The sequence below is a fragment of the Monodon monoceros genome, unplaced genomic scaffold (genome assembly GCF_005190385.1).
Source record: "Monodon monoceros isolate NGI ecotype Baffin Bay Population unplaced genomic scaffold, NGI_Narwhal_1 Super_Scaffold_22, whole genome shotgun sequence".
Classification (NCBI taxonomy): Eukaryota; Metazoa; Chordata; class Mammalia; order Artiodactyla; family Monodontidae; genus Monodon; species Monodon monoceros.
The window spans coordinates 64,243,991-64,265,510 of NW_021703779.1; the positions used below are offsets into that span (position 1 = coordinate 64,243,991).

General features: G+C 36.5%; 1 protein-coding gene across 11 annotated transcripts in view; it reads right to left on the reverse strand.

Moving 5' to 3' along the window:
- ATRX (ATRX chromatin remodeler) overlaps positions 1–21,520 on the reverse strand; it is a 245,850-nt gene that overhangs the window by 96,379 nt on the left and 127,951 nt on the right. For all 11 annotated transcript variants that reach the window (XM_029241150.1, XM_029241145.1, XM_029241143.1 and 8 more), the window contains 4 exons: positions 6,633–6,774; positions 5,357–5,466; positions 4,175–4,321; positions 3,841–4,018 (listed from right to left, as the gene is read on the reverse strand). In XM_029241150.1, the coding sequence (XP_029096983.1) occupies positions 3,841–4,018; positions 4,175–4,321; positions 5,357–5,466; positions 6,633–6,774 (577 nt within the window). The remainder of the gene's footprint in view (positions 1–3,840; positions 4,019–4,174; positions 4,322–5,356; positions 5,467–6,632; positions 6,775–21,520) is intronic.

Sequence of the window (21,520 nt, forward strand, 5' to 3'; positions counted from 1 at the left end):
AGACATTTTTCCAAAGAAGACATACAAATGGGCAACAGGTACATAAAAAGCTCCTCAACATCACTAATCATCAGGAAAATGCAAGTTAAAACCACAATGAGATATCACCTCCCACCTATCAGAATGGCTATGATAAAACAAACAAACAAACAAACAAACAAAAAAAACGAGAAATAACAAGTGTTGGTGAGGATGTGGAGAGAAGGGAACCCTTGTGCACTGTTGGTGAGAATATAAATTGTTACAGCCACTATGGAAAACAGTAAGGAGGTTCCTCAAAAAACTAAAAATAGAACTACCATATGATCCAGCAATTCCACTACTGGGGATATAACTGGAAAAACTGAAAACAATAATTTGAAAAGATACACACCCCAATGTTCACAGTGCCACTAATTGCAAGAGCCAAGATATGGAAGCAGACCAAATGTCGACAGATGAAAGGATAAAGAAGATATCTCTCTCTCTCTCTCTCTCTCTCTCACACACACACACACACACACACACACACACACACACAGAGAAATGTTACTCAGCTATAAAAAAGAATGAAATTCTGCCCTTTGCAGCAATATGAATGGATCTAGAGAATACTATGCTTAGTGATATAAGTCAAACAGAGAAAGACAAATACTGTATGATAACACTTACATGTGGAATCTAAAAAACAAAACAAACAAATGTATATAGCAAAACAGAAAATGACTCACAGATATGGAAAACAAACTAGTGGGTACCAGTGGGGAGAGAGAAGGGGGGAGGGGCAAGATAGGGATATGAGACTGAAAGATACAAACCACTATGTATAGAACACATAAGCAACAAGGATATATTGTATAGCACAGGGAATTATAGCCATTATCTTGTAATAATTTTTAATAGAGTATAATCTGTAAAAATAATGAATCACTATGCTGAACACCTGAAACTAACATAATGTTGTAAATGAAGTATACCTCAATTTTTTAAAAAAAACATTAAACTCGACATTACAAAGAATAAACTTTCATGTATGCAAATAAAATGAAGGAACTGACCTATGTAACTTTAGAAAATGATGCTTGGAAATTATAAAGCTACAGACAAAAGCAATCATACATAAGCACTGTACTCTAGTTGGTAAATTTGTTTCTCACGAGGGTATAGGTTAATAATTCTAAAACTACTTTACATATAAGATGAGGCTGAATAAATAAGTAAATGGATAGTGGATGGTTGAAGCCAAGATTCTCACTGTTGAAAAAGACAAGTAACAGAGTAACAAAATAAGACCCAAATGAACCCTATGATACTGAATTAGAGTCAAATATATCATTATGACATCATGTTTATACACACACACACACACACACACACACACACACACACAGATAGATTTGTGTATATACCTGGATTCGTAGACCTATCACCTAGTTCTGTCTGCTGAGTGAACCTAGAAGCAATGACACTGCAGTAGCAACAAACACACCCAGTGCCCAGATCTTGGTTCGTAAACACCATTTTTCAGTGAAAGGAACCACGCATGGTTCCTTGTTGAAATGATGGACTCCGGGGCAAGGACAAATTAACATGATCCTAGAGCATACTACCAGAAAGTAATGAAGTGCTCAAAAAAATCAAAAGGATGAAACATCAAAGGGATACAGGAACCAATCTGAAAGAGCTCCCAGTGGACAAACTGGAACAATCTGAGCAACAAAATAAATAATACAGTGCTAGTTCTAACATATAAACTAATAATAGATGATTAATCTATCCTGATATAAATGACTGATTAAATAAATGGGTAAGAAGTGACAAATCTTTCTTAAAGAAAAATTCCAAATTTAAGTGTAGCCCACTGTAAGAGATGGAGCTTAATTTTTGCCCTCCCCCCACTTGGATGGGCTAGACTTAGTGACTGGCAAAGAACAGACACAGGTGAAAACAGTAACTCTACAGCAGAGAAAACTGGCAAACACTACCTTAACCAAGTGATGAAAATTAACATCACTAGTGATGTCCTGTGGATCTAATTTACCCTTGATATAATGTGAGGAGAAGGATACTACACCTCTAGTACATTATTTCAAAAACCTATAACCCCAGTCTAATTACAAGAAAAACAACAGATACTAGTGAACATCCTACAGGATACTTTAACAGTACTCCACAAGACTGACAAGATAACAGAAAATAAAAGAAAGACTAAGAAACTGTCACAGACCAGAGGAGACTGTGGAGACATTACAATTAAATGCAATGTGGTACCCTGGATGAGATCCTGGAACAGAAGGTGAACAGTAATATTAAACTGGTAGAATTCAAATAGAGTTTGGAGTTTAGTTAATAATATACGAATTTCTTAGTTTTGACAAATCTGCCATGGCAATGTAAGACGAACAGTGCAGGATTTGGGTTCAAGGTAAATGGGAGTGTTCTTTACTATCATTCAACTTTTCTGTAAACAAAGAAAACACAAAACTTTCCAAAATAATTTTTTTAAATGTCACTAAATGACTTACATGGAAATAACAAACATTACTCTTCATGTTATGAGCTTTAATTTCTTTTTAAATTCATTTCCTCATGATCACCATATTAAGCATCTGAAACTTGTTTAAACTGTTCCAAGGAAACCTTCTGAAAAACATGCTATTCACTAGCTCACAGCTCTCTGACAACAAAACAACCACAGGACTTCTATACGACTATTTTAATCATGAGAAAATGATAAACTTATTATTAGGCCTTAACACTTACAATGGCAATTAGTTTGGTACATACTAATTACATCATTATCTAAAAAAAAGAGGCAAAAGTGTATGAACTTTCAGTGATAAGATTTATAAGGTCTGAGGACCTAATGTATAAATAACATCGTAATAACATGGCAACTGATAACAATGTATTGTAACTGAAATCTGCTAAATGAGTAGAGCATAAATGTTCTGAACAAAAAAGAAAAAGAAAACTAAGTGAGGTAATGATGTGTAACTCAAAGGGGGTTATTCTTTCACCGTGTACACATATATCAAATCATCACATTGTACACTTTAATTATGTTACAATTTTACTTCTCAATTAAACCTCAATAAAGCTGAAAAACTAAATTAAAAGTAAAATTATAAAGGGGCAAAGCCAAGGATTCTAAATAATACTTGGATTAAATAATTCTAAATTATTTTGGCAGTGAAAAATTGAACTTTCTCAACAAACATCTAAAGCCTCAACAGTGTCTTAAAGTAATTAGATATGACAAAATGAAGTTTGATAAGGAAAAAATATAGGATACAAACAACTAAATATTAATTGGTTCTGTGGATCGTACAACTTGCTGCTTTTACAAGTCGCAAGTAAGAATGAAATATTTGGATCTTGCATCATGAAGATTACTGTTAGAAGGAATGACAACATTGCAAATATTAACCTTCCACAGTGATGACTATTTAAAAGACAGAAAAAATGCAGCCAATTCTTCTAATGACATAAAGTTGGGAAAGAAACGTAAAGAACTGTTTTCAGAGTATGGAGAGAGAGAGCTCTTGTAATCATCTAATATTCAGACAGTCAGAAGAATCTGCGATTGTGACACAGGTACCTGGTGAATTTTTAATCATTTACAAGGTCTCCCCTGAAAACCTCAAACACTTCCAGACTCAGCAAATGAATTCTGAACATCTGGCAATATTAAGGGTGATTTCATCTTAATGAAATTATACTAAGAAACAAACAGAAGGTAAAAACCTGAATGATAAACAAAAACCAGCTACTCAGTAGTTGGTCAATTAGTATTTGTTAAATATAAGCATATTTTTCATTCAACTTGTTTCTTTATCTCAGTGCCTGTTAATATCTTACCTGGATCAACCAAAGCTTTGTTAAATATTTCTTTAAGTTTCCTACTCTTCACATTCCTTCCTTGAGCAAGATTTCTGTACATCTCATAGCCTATGATCATAACACCACCATCTTCTTGCCATCTCTGCAGCATGTAGCTTCTCTCCTGAGGACGTTTCACAGTTGCTAATTCAGAGACCTTTTGTGAGGAAATAAAGATTTTTTAAGGTAGGAATGTATGAATACTAAATATCCCCACTGAAATATGCATCACTGGTAATTAAAAATCTTTTTATTTTACTATATGAATTTCATGCAGTTATTCTGATAATAGAAAACATTCTAAATATGATACCTCAAGCTTCTCATCATCTTTTAATCCCTCTTGCCACTTCTCAAATTCATTCATCCAATTCAAAGCCGTATTAAGAGGACAAACCACTAAAGCTGTGCTGAAATCCAATTTGTCGCACAAAAGAACCGTATGAAGAAAGCTTACCACCTACAAGAAAACAAATTAAGTTGCCACCTTCATTTAAATATCTGCAAAAAAAGTTAATAAATCGAGCAAACTTACAATAGTTGGGTTTTTGGATTTTGTTTTTTTGTTTTAAACAATAAAGCAACCAACCAAAGGTCAACAGGGAAAGAGATAGGTACAATAAGGGACTTCAACTAGATGATATATAAGATCCTTCCAACTCTAAAGCTCCATGATTCTGTGATCGGTAATAATAATATGAATATAAAAAGTAACCACACCAAAACAGCTACTAAGTCCCTAGTCCCCAGAGAACATCCCTACGATCTTCAGAAAATACCACTGCCCATTTAGAAGAGAATTATGTTACCGAGTATTTTTCTATGTAGTGTTCTGACTCACTGAATCTATAGTAATTGTCTTATGGCTTGAAATTTTATATATATATATATATATATATAAACTAATTCCACATCTCTGCTACAACTCCTGCAGTCTTCCTGCAACTTCCTGCATTCAGAAATGTAGTATTTTAATAGTGAAAAATATATTATGTTCTCATTACTATAGGATCACAGACTGTTAAAAAGTCGGGAATTCCCTGCCGGTCCAGTGGTTAGGACTCAGTGCTTTCACTGCCAAGGGCGCGGGTTCAATCCCTGGTTGGGGAACTAAGATCCCGCAAAACCACGCAGCATGGCCAAAAAAAAAACACACAGTGTTGTAAAGGAACTCCATTTCCACCTCAGACTCTTTGCAGTTTTACTGGCTATGCCTACACCTTCACTTCATTAGGATCTCTGCTCAAAGATCACTTCCTAAAAGATGCTTTCCCTCTCTATTCTTCCTTAACATTTATTATCTGAAAGTACATATTTCTTATTTTATTTGATTAAAATCTCTCTCCCCCACCAGAATATAAGCTTCTTGAGGGAGAAATCTTGTTATTCTTGTTCATTGCTTTATCTCCAGCTCCTACAACTGTGCTGGAACATAAAAGAATACATATTCTTAAATTAATGAATGCACAAGAACAGAACACCTTCATGTTCTTACCTGTAAAGTCTTACCAAGGCCCATGCAGTGGGCGAGAATGCATCCTGAACCTGGAGATTTCTTTGTTTTTTTTACAGACTCACAGCAGCAATCCCACATAAACTGAACACCTAAAAATGACAGTTTCGTTATGCTCAATTTAAAGGCTCAAGTTAAAAAAAATATCTTCCGTCGGGACTTCCCTGGTGGCACAGTGGTTACGACTCACACTCCTAATGCATGGGGCCCCAGTTCGATCCCTAGTCAGGGAACTAGATCCCACATGCATGCCACAACCAAAGTTCGCATGCCACAACTAAAGAGCCAAAGAGCCGCAACTAAGGAGCACGCCTGCCACAACTAACACCTGGCACAACCAAATAAATATATAAAATAAAATAAGATAAAATAAAATAAATCTTCCATCATAAACACAAAAACATAACCAAAACTTCTAAGAAATAGAATTTTTTAAAAAGAGAGATAAAAATCTCTTAAATGTAAATGAGATTTGTTTTACGCCCCCCCCCACACACTAAGGTTAAATAGAAAAAAATGTGAACACAAGCACACAAGAGGGTAACTTTCACTCCTCTAAGCTATCACAGCAGACCTTCTCCATTCCCTGGGATGGTCCAAAGGGACATATGAATAATCTAAAATAGAAACTTCATCCAAAGGGAGAATAGATTCCTATCAAATATACTTTCAAGTTTATTGAGTCAATCAGGAAAAAAAAATCCAGGAGATAATTCATCATTTCTCCCTTTATTCAACATTAAAAACTGAACAATAAAGGGGATTGCTACCTAAGGAGTAGGAACTATAGAACTTCCCTTATGAATTCATTCATATACACAATCAAAACTGACTTACTGATTCCACTCTGACAAAGCAGAGGATAGGGATAATTTGGTAGCTTTCCAAAACCAATGTAGGAATATTATTAACAAACATACTTGAAAAAGCATTTCCTGAAGAAGGCTTTTAGCTAACTGTACCTCTCCCTACCCCACAGCTGCCTTTAGCCAACCACTGCAGATTAGGTGAAATTCACTTGCTATATATACCCATTTGTGAGGGGCACACTTCCCCTTTCATAATACTCATTTTCTTTGCAATTGTCCAGTTTTGTTCTTCTTCATTTGCTTATGCACTCCATAAGGGCAGGGATCATATCTGTTTTGCTCACCAGTAGAAGTAACTCCAGTGCTTAGCAGAATGTGAGGCACACAGGGGACACCAAATATTGGTAAAATTTAACTAAAAATGCTTTAATCATCTAATAGTTTCTTACCATCTACTTGATGGGGTTTCAATTTGATAACCATATTTCTATGAACCTGCACTAAAGGTTCTTTGGTTTCTTCATCTTCATCTAAAACCAACTTGGTTGTTATTGGGCACTTAGTGGGTGAAGCATCTTCAATTTCTATCACCTACAAGAAAGACAATTATAGTTAAGCTCAAAGAAATCTTTCAAGCAATGGTGGAGTATGAGGCTTACTAAGGGAAATTTTGCAAAATACAGACACATCTACTTCCATACCATACATCCAATATTCTGGTTCAGTAAGACCAGGACAGATCACAGGTTTATATGTTGTCCAAAATCAAAAACCTCCACAAGATTTAGAATCACTGTGGTAATGTCGCTGATTTAGCTCATCGGTTCTCACCTTGAACATCTCAACACGTTTTAGGTAGAGATGTGACAAAAATAGTACTCTAAATTAATCCATGGCACCACCATTAAGATTTGGCTCCCCAAAAGGGATTTTTCTATTCTTCTACAGGACATGTGAAAATGTGCAAGGGCACTTATGGTTATCACAATGACTGGTTAGGACTGGTATTTAATGTAGGCAGAGGGGAAGGTAAATATAAATGTTCTACAATGTGAAAGACAGTCCCAAACAAGAACTGTCCCACCCAAGATTCCAGAAGACTCCCATTGAAAAACACTGTAAATATGTGTTGTGAAAGGGAAAAACTTTCAGAAACACCGGTTTGAGAACCTCAGGCTCAAAAGCATGACAAGAACATATAATAACCTCTAAATGCAAAAGGGAAACAATTACCTCGAGTTTCTTATTTGAAAGAAAACTTAAATAGATATAAATACATATGAATACATGTATCTGTATATATTTTTTGCTTTCTTATCCCAGTATCTATCCATTACATAGTATACTCAAGAACTATATAAGCTAGGTACAAGTGTTGCCATTTTACATATAAAAAAAATGAGAGACTGAGAAGTTAAATAACTTACATGAGGTCATACAACTATTAAGTATCACAACACTAAGATTTATACCCAGAGGGTTAGGGTCCAGAGTCCATGCTCTTAACCACTATGCATTACTACTTTAATAAATGAAATACTTGTATAAACAGGTTTATGGTTCCATGGCAATCAATAAAGATTCATGATTTTAAACTGTACACAATGTGCTGCTTAAGGATAAAATATTAGCTGGTATTCTTTGCCTTATTTAGAACTGTAACTAGAAACGAATGGATTATTTGATACTCACTACTGAAATTTTCAAACATAAGCAAAAGTAGACAGTAGCATAATGAGCCCTGTTACCCATTATTCAACCTCAAAAATTATCAACTTCTGGCCAGTTCTGTTTCACTGACAGCCTCGCACCCATTCTACAACTCCTTTGATTCCATAAATGATTCTGAAGCAAACCCAAGCAAGCATGTTATTTCATCTGTAAGTGTTTTAGAATGTTTCTTTAAAAGGACACTCTCGAGAGGTGCTCCCGCTCTCGGCTTGCATGTATCCCCGGGGTGTTTTGCCCTCCACAGGGTACTTTTGGTCTCATGTCCCTTCTCTGTGCTGTGCCCATCTAAGGGGTCGGGAGAGAGGCAAGGAAACACCCAAGACTGTAGCCGAGGGGTGGGGGAGGGGGATGAGAAGGAAGAGGAGACGCTCCCCCTCACATCTGCCTGCAAAGGTGGCAACCGGGCAGCGTTTTTCCCGGAGATGAAGCTCCCCAAGAAGTCAGCTTAGTATCCCGACCTTGGGGACTCTAGGATAAAAGAGACTGGATCCACAGATGGAGACTTTCTTACTGTCCTTCCGTCCCTGAAATTGCGTTACTGTGAGATTTTATAAACGTTCTGCACCAACTCACAGAACGTCTCAGGAACCTAAATGACCAATACACTTCGAACTCCCTGTCTGAGCCGTGTGAATGAAAGGCTCTTGGTGCTGCAGCCAGGAGTCAGTGCTGTGCCTCTGAGGTGGGACAGCCAACTTCAGGACACTGGTCCACAAGAGACCTCCCAGCTACACATAACATCAAATGGCGAAAATCTCCCAGAGATCTCCATCTCAACACCAGCACCCAGCTCCACTCAACGACCAGCAAGATACACTGCTGGACAACCTATGCCAAACAACTAGCAAAACAGGAACACAACCCCACCCATTACAAGAGAGGCTACCTAACATCATAATAAGTCCACAGACACCCCAAAACACACCACCAGACGTGGACCTGCCCACCAGAAACACAAGATCCATCCTCATCCACCACAAAATAGGCACTAGTCGCCTCCACCAGGAAGCCTACACAACCCACTGAACCAACCTTAGCCACTGGGAACACAAACCAAAAACAAGGGGAACTACGAACATACAGCCTGCAAAAAGGAGACCCAAAACACAGTAAGATAAGCAAAAGGAGAAGACAGAAAAACACACAGCAGATGAAGGAACAAGATACAATCCCAACAGACCTAACAAATGAAGAGGAAATAGGCAGTCTACCTGAAAAAGAATTCAGAATAATGATAGTTAAGATGATCCAAAATCTTGGAAAGAGAATGGACAAAATGGAAGAAACATTTCACAAGGACCTAGAAGAACTAAAGATGAAACAAAAAACAATGAACAACACAATAAATGAAATTAAAAATACTCTAGATGGGATCAATAGCAGAATAACTGAGGCAGAAGAACGGATAAGTGACCTGGAAGATAAAATAATGGAAATAACTACTGCAGAGCAGAATAAAGAAAAAAGAATGAAAAGAACTGAGGACAGTCTCAGAGACCTCTGGGACGACATTAAACGCACCAACATTCGAATTATAGGGGTTCCAGAAGAAGAAGAGCAAAAGAAAGGAACTGAGAAAATATTTGAAGAGATTATAGTTGAACACTTCCCTAATATGGGAAAGGAAATAGTTAATCAAGTCCAGGAAGCACAGAGAGTCCCATGCAGGATAAATCCAAGGAGAAATACGCCAAGACACATATTAATCAAACTTTCAAAAATTAAATACAAAGAAAACATATTAAAAGCAACAAGGGAAAAACAACAAATAACACACAACGGAATCCCCATAAGGTTAACAGCTGATCTTTCAGCAGAAACTCTGCAAGCCAGAAGGGACTGGCAGGACATATTTAAAGTGATGAAGGAGAAAAACCTGCAACCAAGATTACTATACCCAGCAAGGATCTCATTCAGATTTGATGGAGAAATTAAAACATTTACAGACAATCAAAAGCTGAGAGAGTTCAGCATCACCAAACCAGCTTTACAACAAATGCTAAAGGAACTTCTCTAGGCAAGAAACACAAGAGAAGGAAAAGACCTACAATAACGAACCCAAAACAATAAAGAAAATGGGAATAGAAACATACATATCGATAATTACTTTAAATGTAAATGGACTAAATGCTCCCACCAAAAGACACAGATTGCCTGAATGGATACAAAAACAAGACCCATATATATGCTGTCTAAAAGAGACCCACTTCAGACCTACAGACACATACAGACTGAAAGTAAGGGGATGGAAAAACATATTCCATGCAAATGGAAACCAGAAGAAAACTGGAGTAGCAATTCTCATATCAGACAAAATAGACTTTAAAATAAAGACTATTAGAAGAGACAAAGAAGGACACTACATAATGATCAAGGGATCGATCCAAGAAGAAGATATAACAATTGTAAATATTTATGCACCCAACATAGGAGCACCTCAATACATAAGGCAAATACTAAGAGTCATAAAAGGGGAAATCGACAGTAACACATTCAGAGTAGTGGACTTTAACACCCCACTTTCACCAATGGACAGATCATCCAAAATGAAAATAAACAAGGAAACACAAGCTTTAAATGATACATTAAACAAGATGGTTTTAATAGATATTAATAGGACATTCCATCCAAAATAACCAGAATATACATTTTTCTCAAGTGCTCATGGAACACTGTCCAGGATAGATCATACCTTGGACCACAAAACAAGCCTTGGTAAATTTAAGAAAATTGAAATTGTATCAAGTATCTTTTCCGACCACAACACTATCAGACTAGATATCACTCACAGGAAAAGATCTGTAAAAAATACAAACACATGGAGGCTAAACAATATACTACGTAATAACGAAGTGATCACTGAAGAAATCAAAGAGGAAATCGAAAAATACCTAGAAACAAATGACAATGGAGACACGACGACCCAAAATCTATGGAATGCAGCAAAAGCAGTTCTAAGAGGGAAGTTTATAGCAATACATTCCTACCTTAAGAAACAGGAAACATCTCGAATAAACAACCTAACCTTGCACCTTAAGCAATTAGAGAAAGAAGAAGAAAAAAGCCCCAAAGTTAGCAGAAGGAAAGAAATCATAAAAATCAGATCAGAAATAACTGAAAAAGAAATGAAGGAAACGATAGCAAAGATCAATAAAACTAATAGCTGGTTCTTTGAGAAGATAAACAAAATAGATAAACCATTAGCCAGACTCATCACGAAAAAAAGGGAGAAGACTCAAATCAATAGAATTAGAAATGAAAAAGGAGAAGTGACAACTGACACTGCAGAAATACAAAGGATCATGAGAGATTACTACAAGCAACTCTATGCCAATAAAATGGACAATCTGGAAGTAATGGACAAATTCTTAGAAATGCACAACCTGCCAAGACTGAATCAGGAAGAAATAGAAAATATGAACAGACCAATCACAAGCAAGGACATTGAAACTGTGATTAAAAATCTTCCAACAAACAAAAGCCCAGGACCAGATGGCTTCACAGGCGAATTCTATCAAACATTTAGAGAAGAGCTAACACCTATCCTTCTCAAACTCTTCCAAAACATAGCAGAGGGAGGAACACTCCCAAATTCATTCTATGAGGCCACCATCACCTTGATACCAAAATCAGTCAAGGATGTCACAAAGAAAGAAAACAACAGGCCAATATCACTGATGAACATAGATGCAAAAATCCTCAATAAAATACTAGCAAACAGAATCGAACAGCACATTAAAAGGATCATACACCATGATCAAGTGGGGTTTATTCCAGGATTGCAAGGATTCTTCAATATACGCAAATCAATCAATGTGATAAACCACATTAACAAATTGAAGGAGAAAAACCATATGATCATCTCAATAGATGCAGAGAAAGCTTTCGACAAAATTCAACACCCATTTATGACAAAAACCCTGCAGAAAGTAGGCAAAGACGGAACTTTCCTCAACATAATAAAGGCCATATATGACAAACCCACAGCCAACATCGTCCTCAATGGTAAAAAACTGAAAGCATTTCCACTAAGATCAGGAACAAGACAAGGTTGCCCACTCTCACCACTCTTATTCAACATAGTTTTGGAAGTTTTAGCCACAGTAATCAGAGAAGAAATGGAAATAAAAGGAATCCAAATTGGGAAAGAAGAAGTAAAACTGTCACTGTTTGCACATGACATGACACTATACATAGAGAATCCTAAAGATGCTACCAGAAAACTACTAGAGCTAATCAATGAATTTGGTAAAGTTGCAGGATACAAAATTAATGCACAGAAATCTCTGGCATGCCTATATACTAATGATGAAAAATCAGAAAGTGAAATCAAGAAAACACTCCCATTTACCATTGCAACAAAAAGAATAAAATATCTGGGAATAAAACTACCTAAGAAGACAAAATACCTGTATGCAGAAAATTATAAGACACTGATGAAACAAATTAAAGATGATACAAATAGATGGAGAGATATACCATGTTCTTGGATTGGAAAATGACTCTACTACCCAAAGCAATCTACAGATTCAATGCAATCCCTATCAAACTACCACTGGCATTTTTCACAGAAGTAGAAAAAAAATTTCACCATTTGTATGGAAACACAAAAGACCCCGAATAGCCAAAGCAATCTTGAGAACGAAAAACAGAGCTGGAGGAATCAGGCCCCCTGACTTCAGACTATACTACAAAGCTACAGTAATCAAGACAGTATGGTACTGGCACAAAAACAGAAAGATAGATCAATGGAACAGGATAGAAAGCCCAGAGATAAACCCACGCACATATGGTCACCTTATCTTTGATAAAGGAGGCAGGAATGTACAGTGGAGAAAGGACAGCCTCTTCAATAAATGGTGCTCGGAAAACTAGACAGGTCCATGTAAAAGTATGAGATTAGATCACTCCCTAACACCATACACGAAACTAAGCTCAAAATGGATTAAATACCTAAATGTAAGGCCAGACACTATCAAACTCTTAGAGGAAAACACAGGCAGGACACTCTATGACATAAATCACAGCAAGATCCTTTTTGACCCACCTCCTAGGCAAAGGGAAATAAAAACAAAAATAAACAAATGGGACCTAATGAAACTTCAAAGCTTTTGCACAGCAAAGGAAACCATAAACAAGACAAAAAGACAGCCCTCAGAATGGGAGAAAATATTTGCAAATGAAGCAACTGACGATTAATTTCAAAAATTTACAAGCAGCTCATGCAGCTCAATAACAAAAAAACAAACAACCCAATCCAAAAATGGGCAGAAGACCTAAATAGACATTTCTCCAAAGAAGATATACAGACTGCCAACAAACACATGAAAGAATGCTCAACATCATTAATCATTAGAGAAATGCAAATCAAAACTACAATGAGATATCATCTCACACTGGTCAGAATGGCCATCATCAAAAAATCTAGAAACAATAAATGCTGGAGAGGGTGTGGAGAAAAGGGAACACTCCTGCACTGCTGGTGGGAATGTGAATTGGTACAGCCACTATGGAGAACAGTATGGAGGTCCCTTAAAAAACTACAAATAGAACTACCATATGACCCAGCAATCCCACTACTGGGCATATACCCTGAGAAAACCATAATTCAAAAAGAGTCATGTATCAAAATGTTCATTGCAGCTCTATTTACAATAGCCCGGAGAAGGAGACAACCTAAGTGCCCATCGTCGGATGAATGGATAAAGAAGATGTGGCACATATATACAATGGAATATTACTCAGCCATGAAAAGAAACGAAATTGAGCTATTTGTAATGAGGTGGATAGACCTAGAGTCTGTCATACAGAGTGACGTAAGTCAGAAATAGAGAGACAAATGCTGTACGCTAACATGTATATATGGAATTTAAGAAAAAAATGTCATGAAGAACCTAGGGGTAAGACAGGAATAAAGACACACAGACCTACTAGAGAATGGACTTGAGGATATGGGGAGGGGGAAGGGTAAGCTGTGAGAAAACGAGAGAGAGGCATGGACATATATACACTACCAAACGTAAGGTAGATAGCTAGTGGGAAGCAGCTGCATAGCACAGGGAGATCAGCTCGGTGCTTTGTGACTGCCTGGAGGGGTGGGATAGGGAGGGTGGGAGGGAGGGAGATGCAAGAGGGAAGAGATATGGCAACATATGTATATGTATACTGATTCACTTTGTTATAAAGCAGAAACTAACACACCATTGTAAAGCAATTATACTCCAATAAAGATGTAAAAAAATAAAATAAAATAAAAAAGTCAATAAATGAAGCTAAATAGTAGTCTTCTAAAAAAAAAGGACACTCTCTTTTTAAAATCATAACTACAGTACCATTATTGCATGTAAAAAATGTTAAATAAGTCACAAATTTGTAATAAATCACCTGGATAGATACTTCACTTATATAAAACTGAAATTATATACAAATCAAGATTAATACTAGGATAAAGTGTGGTGGAGTATAAATAGCACAGGCCATTTAGATCCCAGCTCCATTTCAACAAGTTACTTAAACCCTCTTAGCTTCAGTTTCTCCATGTGCAAAGTAGGAAAGATTATAAACAACCCACAAGGGGTTGTTGCAGAAATTAAATAAGGCAAAGAATAAAAAGTATTAGGTATAGACTAAGTATTCACTAAATTTTTATTGTTTTCTAGCTTGGATGTGTCCCAGCTTCATATTGCTGGGGCAAAGCCTTTAGCCAAAATGTAAAATTCTCTGAATGTCTTGTCCTATTTGCAAGGTGTGGTAGGCAGAATCCTAAAATGGCCTCCAAGATTCCCACCCTCTGGTATAATCCCATCCCCTTTAGTGTGACTGAGATCTGTAACTATGATGAGGTATCATCCCTATAATTGGGCCACTAATCAGCTGGGTTTGGTTTAATCAAAAGGGACATTCTCCTAGGTGAGCCAGACCTGATCAAGGTAAGCTCTTTAAAAGACTGAAGGGTAAGAGATGGTCTCTTCTGGTCTCCAAGACAAGCACACTGCCATACTGTGAGAAGTCTCTAGTAGCTAAGGACCTCACTGCTACAATCACAAGGAACTGGATTCTGCCAATATGTGAGCTAGAAAACAACAAAGTCTTAGATGAAAATTGCAGCTTTGGCTAACATCTTAATTTCAACTTGGTGAGACACTGGAATGAAACTAGAAATCAATAACAAAAGGACAATGGGAAAAATGCAAATATGCATAAATTAAACAAGATACTCTTAAATAACCAATAGGTCAAATAAGAAACCACAAGGGACATTAGGAAATACCTTTAGACAAATTAAAATGAAAACACAAAATACTAAAACCTGTGGGATTCAGCAAAAGAAGTGCTAAGTGGGGAATGTATAGTGGTAAACACACACATTAAAAAGGAAATAAGATCACAAATTGAGAACTTAACTTTACACCTTAAAGAAGTAGAAAAAGAGGAGCAAACTAAACCCAAGCTAGCAGGTGGAAGGAAATAATATGGATTAGAGCAGACAGAAATAAAACAGACACTAGAAAAAGAGAAAATCAACAAAATCAAAAGTTGGTTCTTTGAAAAGAATAAAATTCACAAATCTTTAGTTAGAATGAGTAAGACAAAAAGACAGAGGATTCAAATTATTAAAATCTGAAATAAAGGTGATGACATTACTAGCAATTTTACAGAAATAAAAATAATTATGAAAGAATACTATGAACAACTATACAACAAAATGGATAACATAGATGAAATGGAAAAATTCTTAGAAACACAAACCACCAGATCAGACCCATGAAAAAAACAAAATCTGAACAGACTGCTAAACTAGTTAAGAACACTGAATCAGTAATCAAACTTCCAACAAAGAACAAAGCCTAGGGCCAGATGGGCTTCCCTGGTCAATTTTACCAAACATTTAAAAAATAATGACAATTTTTCTCAAACTCTTCTAGAAAACTGAAGATGAGGGAATATTTTCTAATTCATTCAATGAGACCAGCATTACCCTGATTCAAAATTCAGACAAATAAACTACATGAAAGCTACAGATTCTCTATTAATATAGATTCAAAACTCCTCAACAAAGTACTAGCAAACCAAATTCAATAGCATATTAACAGGATTATACAAAATGGCAAAGAAAGAAACTGTCATGACAAAGGATTTGGCAATGATGTCTTAAATAAAACATCAATAGCACAGACAATGAAAAAAAAATTGATAAACTGGACTTCATCAAAATTTCAAACTTTTATGCAAAGGATACTTATCAATAGAATTAAAGATAATCCACAAAATGGGGGAATATATTTGCAAATTACATATATGATAAGAGACTGATATCCAGAATATATAAAGAACCCCTACAATACAACAATAACGAAAAAAGCACAATTTTAAAATGTGCTAAGGATTTCAATAGACATTTCTCCAAAAATATACAAATGGTCAATATGCACATGAAAAGATGATCAACATCATTAGTCATTAAGGAGATGCAAATCAAAACCACAATGAGGGCTTCCCTGGTGGCGCAGTGGTTGAGAGTCTGCCTGCCGATGCAGGGGACATGGGTTCGTGCCCCTGTCCGGGAGGATCCCACATGCCACAGAGCGGCTGGGCCCGTGAGCCATGGCCGCTGAGCCTGTGCGTCCGGAGCCTGTGCTCTGTGGCAGGAGAGGCCACAGCAGTGACAGGCCCGCGTACCACAAAAAAAAAAAAAAAACAACAACAACATAATGAAATACCACTTCACAATCATTAGGTTGGCTATTACAAAAGACGGGAGGGGCAGAGAAGAAAGAAGAGAAAAGAAAGAAAAAGAAAAGAAATATTGTAAAGATGTAGAGAAATTGGAACCTGTATGCATTGCTGGTGGAAATATAAAATGGTGCAGCTGTTGTGGAAAACACTGTGGTGATTCCTCAAAAAATACATCAAGAATTACCATATCTTCCACCATTCCACTTCTGTATATATACCCAGAAGACTGGAAAGCAGGAACTTGAAGAGATACTTGTACATCCATGTTCAAAGCACCATTATTCACAATAGCCAAAAAGTGGAAGAAACCTAAGTATCCATCAACAGATAAATGAATAAACAAAATGTTGTATATGCATAGAATATACTATTCATCCTTAAAAAGAAATTAAATTCTGATAGTTGATATAACATGAATGAATCTTGAAAACATTCTGCCATGTGAAATAAGACAGACAGAAAAGGACAAATACTGAATGATTCCACTCATATGAGGTACCTAGAATAGCCAAATTCATAGAGACAGAAAGTAGAAGAGGGGTTACAAGAGACTAGGGAGAAGGGGGAATGGGAATTTATTGTTAAATGGGTACACAGTTTCTGCTTAGGATGATAAAAAAGTCATGAAAAAGGATGGTGATGATGGTTACACAACATGTATTTCACTGAACTGTGTACTTAAAAATAGTTAAAATAGTAAGAAATTTTTTAAAAAAACCCAAAGAAGCACAAACAAAAATAGTCATGCCAATATGTAACAGGATACTCCAATTTAGTGAAAACGTTGGAACAACCTAACTGTACCTCAAAAGAAGATTTGGGGAGGGGAGGACTGACAGTGGTACATCCATTCAACAGATAAGCTGTTTCACAGTTAAGAGCAGACACAACCTAGGGAGGACAGAACACTCTCGAAACATTAAGTAAAAGGAAAAAAGGCAAGCTGAAGAAAAACACAAAAATACGTAGATGTGTGCATTCCATGGTATGTCAAAAGCAAATGTACACTTAAGATTGGTACATTTCACTCAAAATAAATTTTACATAAAAAGAAAAATTTTTAATAAATATGAATTCTAGCTAATGACATGCAAGCTAAAGCATTAAGGTTAAGTGAAATGATGTCTGCAATTGACATTGAAATGCATAAAAATATAATGATGGATAGAGAGATTAGTAAATAAATAGGAATGTAACAAACCAAGTGTAGTAAAATGTTAACAGAAAATCTAGGACCTGAGTTTATGGGAAATCACTGTGAAATTCTGTAAACCTTGCAGTACGTTGGAACTTTTCATAGTAAAATACTTGAAAAGAAAGATGGTGTGACTATACTATCATCACATAGAGTAGATTTCAGATGGTGAAAAATCACCAGAGGTAAAAGGGGACAGTACTCATTGATAATGGGTCAATTCACAAAAAAGGCATAACAATCATACATGTACATGTACCTAATAACAAACTATAAGCAAAAAACTGAGAGAAGTGCAATGAGAAAATGACAAATTGACAATTATAGTTGGAGACCTCAACACTGCTCTCTCAATATGAGACAAAATATCATTAAGGATAAACAGGACCTGGGACTTCCCTGGTGGTCCAGTGGATAAGATTCCATGCTCCCAATGCAGGGGGCCCGGGTTCGACCCCTGGCCAGGGAAGTAGATCCCACATGCATGCTACAACTAAGAGTTCGCCTGCTGCAACTAAGACTCTGCATACCATAACTAAGAAGTCCACATGCTGCAAATTGAGAGTCCACATGCTGTAACTAGAAAAAAAAAAAAGATCCCACATGCCACAACTGAGACCTGGTGCAGCCTAAATAAACACTTTTTTAAGTGTTAACTTAAAAAAAAAGGATACACAGGACCTGAATGTAATAAACCATCATAACCTAATTGAAATTTATAGAATATTTCACCCCACAATGGCAGAATATATACATGGAACGTTCAGAAAGATACATCATTTTCTGGGTCATAAGAAAAATAGAAAAGAGCTGAACAGAGTAAAAGGAAAACACAAAACATCAAAATTCATACACTGCAGCATTTAAAACAGTATGCAGAGTGGGGAACTTTATACCTTTAAATGTATATATTAAAAAAGGAGCAAGATCCAAAATTCACCTTAAGTAGCTGGTAAAAAAGCAAATTAAACCCAAAGAAAGAGTGATAACATAAAAATAGAATGGAAACCAATGAATTAGAAAAAGGTGAAAACAATAAAGGAAATTAAATCCAAAGCTGGTGTTTTTGAAAAGATAGTAAAATTGCTAAACCTCTAGAGAGACTAATCAAGAAAAAAAAAGACAAATTATCAATAACACAAATGAAAGATGAGATATCATGACAGTGCCTACAAAAAACAAAAAACTTAATAAGGGAATACTGTGAACAAATTTACATCAATAAATTAGACTACATAAATGAAATGGACAAATTCCTTAAAGACAAAATTGACCAAAACAGGCCTAAGGAGAAACAGATAAGTCTAAATAGCCCAACATTTATTAAAGTAACTGAATCTGTTTAGAATTTTCTAAAAACTCAGAAAACATCAGACCAATAGCTTCACTGGAGAATTCTATCAAACATTTAAGAATGAAATAATATCTATCTTACAAACATCCTTTTAAGAAGACAGAGGAGGGCTTCCCTGGTGGCACAGTGCTTGAGAGTCTGCCTGCCGATGCAGGGGACACGGGTTCGTGCCCCGGTCCAGGAAGATCCCACATGCTGTGGAGCAGCTAGGCCCGTGAGCCATGGCCACTGAGCCTACACATCCGGAGCCTGTGCTCCGCAATGGGAGAGGCCACAACAGTGAGAGGCCCGTGTACCGCAAAAAAAAAAAAAAAAAGAAGAGGAGATAGAGCACTTCCCTACTCACTTTACATGAGAACAGTATTACTGTGATAGCAAAAACAGAAAGATATTACAAGAAAAGGAATTTACAAACCAACATGTCTCCTTAACAGTGAGGTAAAACTCCTGTTAAAACAATATAGCAAAAGAAATACAACAATATATAAAAAGAGTAATATACCATGACCAAGCAAGGCTTATTCTAGCAATGCAAGACTAATTTTCTAGATCACCAGATACATTTAAAAGCATTTGACAGCTTCCATGGTGGCACAGTGGGTATGAATCCGCCTGTGAATGCAGGGGACACAGGTTAAGCCCTGGTCTGGGAAGATCCCACATGCTGCAGAGCAACTAAGCCCATGGGCCACAATTACTGAGCCTGCGCTCTAGGGCCCGCGAGCCACAACTACTGAGCCCACGTGCCCTAGACCCCGTGCTCCAGAACAAGAGAAGCCACCGCAATGAGAAGCCCGCACACCACAACAAAGAGTAGCCCCCGCTCACTGCAACTAGAGAAAGCCTGTATGCAGCAACGAAGACCCAACGCAGCCAAAAAGAAAGAAAGAAAGAAATTTATAAAAAGAAAAGCATTTGAAAAAACTAACTATCCTTTTATAATTTAAAAACAGAAATGAACAATAAATTTGAAAGAAATTAATAAAATGGTTTCTGTGTATAGACAACATGACTGAATATGTAGAAAATCTTCAGGAATCTACAAAAAAAGCTACTAGAACTCGTAAGAGAATTTGGCAAGGTCACAGAACACAAGGTCTTTAAATCACTTAAAATTTCATTTACAATGACATCAGAAAGTATAAATTACTTAGGGATAAATTTAGCAAAATATGTGCTAGGTTTGTACAATGAAAAGCATAAAACATTGCTAACAGAAATAAAAGGAGCACTAAATAAATGGAGAAATATACTATATTTATGTAACAGTAAACAAAATACCGTTAAGATGTCACTAATCTAAATATCCAACACAATCCCAATAAAAGTTCCAGGAAGATTCTTGTTAAAAATTGACAAGAGGATACTAAACCATATGCAAATAATTGAGTAGAGCCAAAACAACTCTAAAAAAGTAGAACAGGGCTTCCCTCGTGGAGCAGTGGTTAAGAATCCGCCTGCCAAGGCAGGGGACACAGGTTTGAGCCCTGGTCCGGGAAGATCCCACACGCTGCGGAGCAACTAAGCCCATGCTCCACAACTACTGAGCCTGTGCTCTAGAGCCTGTGAGCCATGACTACGGAGCCCATGTGCCACAACTACTGAAGCCCGCACGCCTAGAGCCCCTGCTCCGCAATGAGAGAAGCCACCACAACGAGAAGCCTGTGTACTGCAACGAAGAGTAACCCCCGCTCACTGCAACTAGAGAAAGCCCACACACAGCAATGAAGACCCAACGCAGCCATAAATAAATAAATAAATAAAATTTTAAAAAAAGTAGAACAAAGTTGTAGAAGTTACAGTATCTGATTTCAAGACTTACTATAAGGTTACAGTAATCAAGACAGTGTGGTATTAGCTTAAGGATAAACATAAACATAAGTATCCAAATGCAACACGATATGTAGTGAGACTTTCTTAGGATCCTGATTCACACCAACTATTTTCAAAACCACTATCATGTTTGTGAGGAAAATGAAATTATTTTGAATTTTAACTGGATATTTGATGATATTATGGAATTACTGTTAAAGTTTAAGTGTAATAATGGCACTATGGTAATGTTTAAAAAGTCCTTATCTTCCAACAATATATTCTGAACTATATATAAACAAAATGATATGATTTCTGAGACTTCTCCAAAATAATCTGAAGGCAAAAGAATAGATTAAACAAAACTGGCCACGTGTTAGTAATTATTGGAGCTGGGTAATGGATACATGGAGATTTATAACACTATTCCTTCTGCCTGTACCTGTGCTTAAAATTTTTTACAAGAAAAAGTTTATTCAAAAAATTGAAATGCTTTATGGATTTAAGCA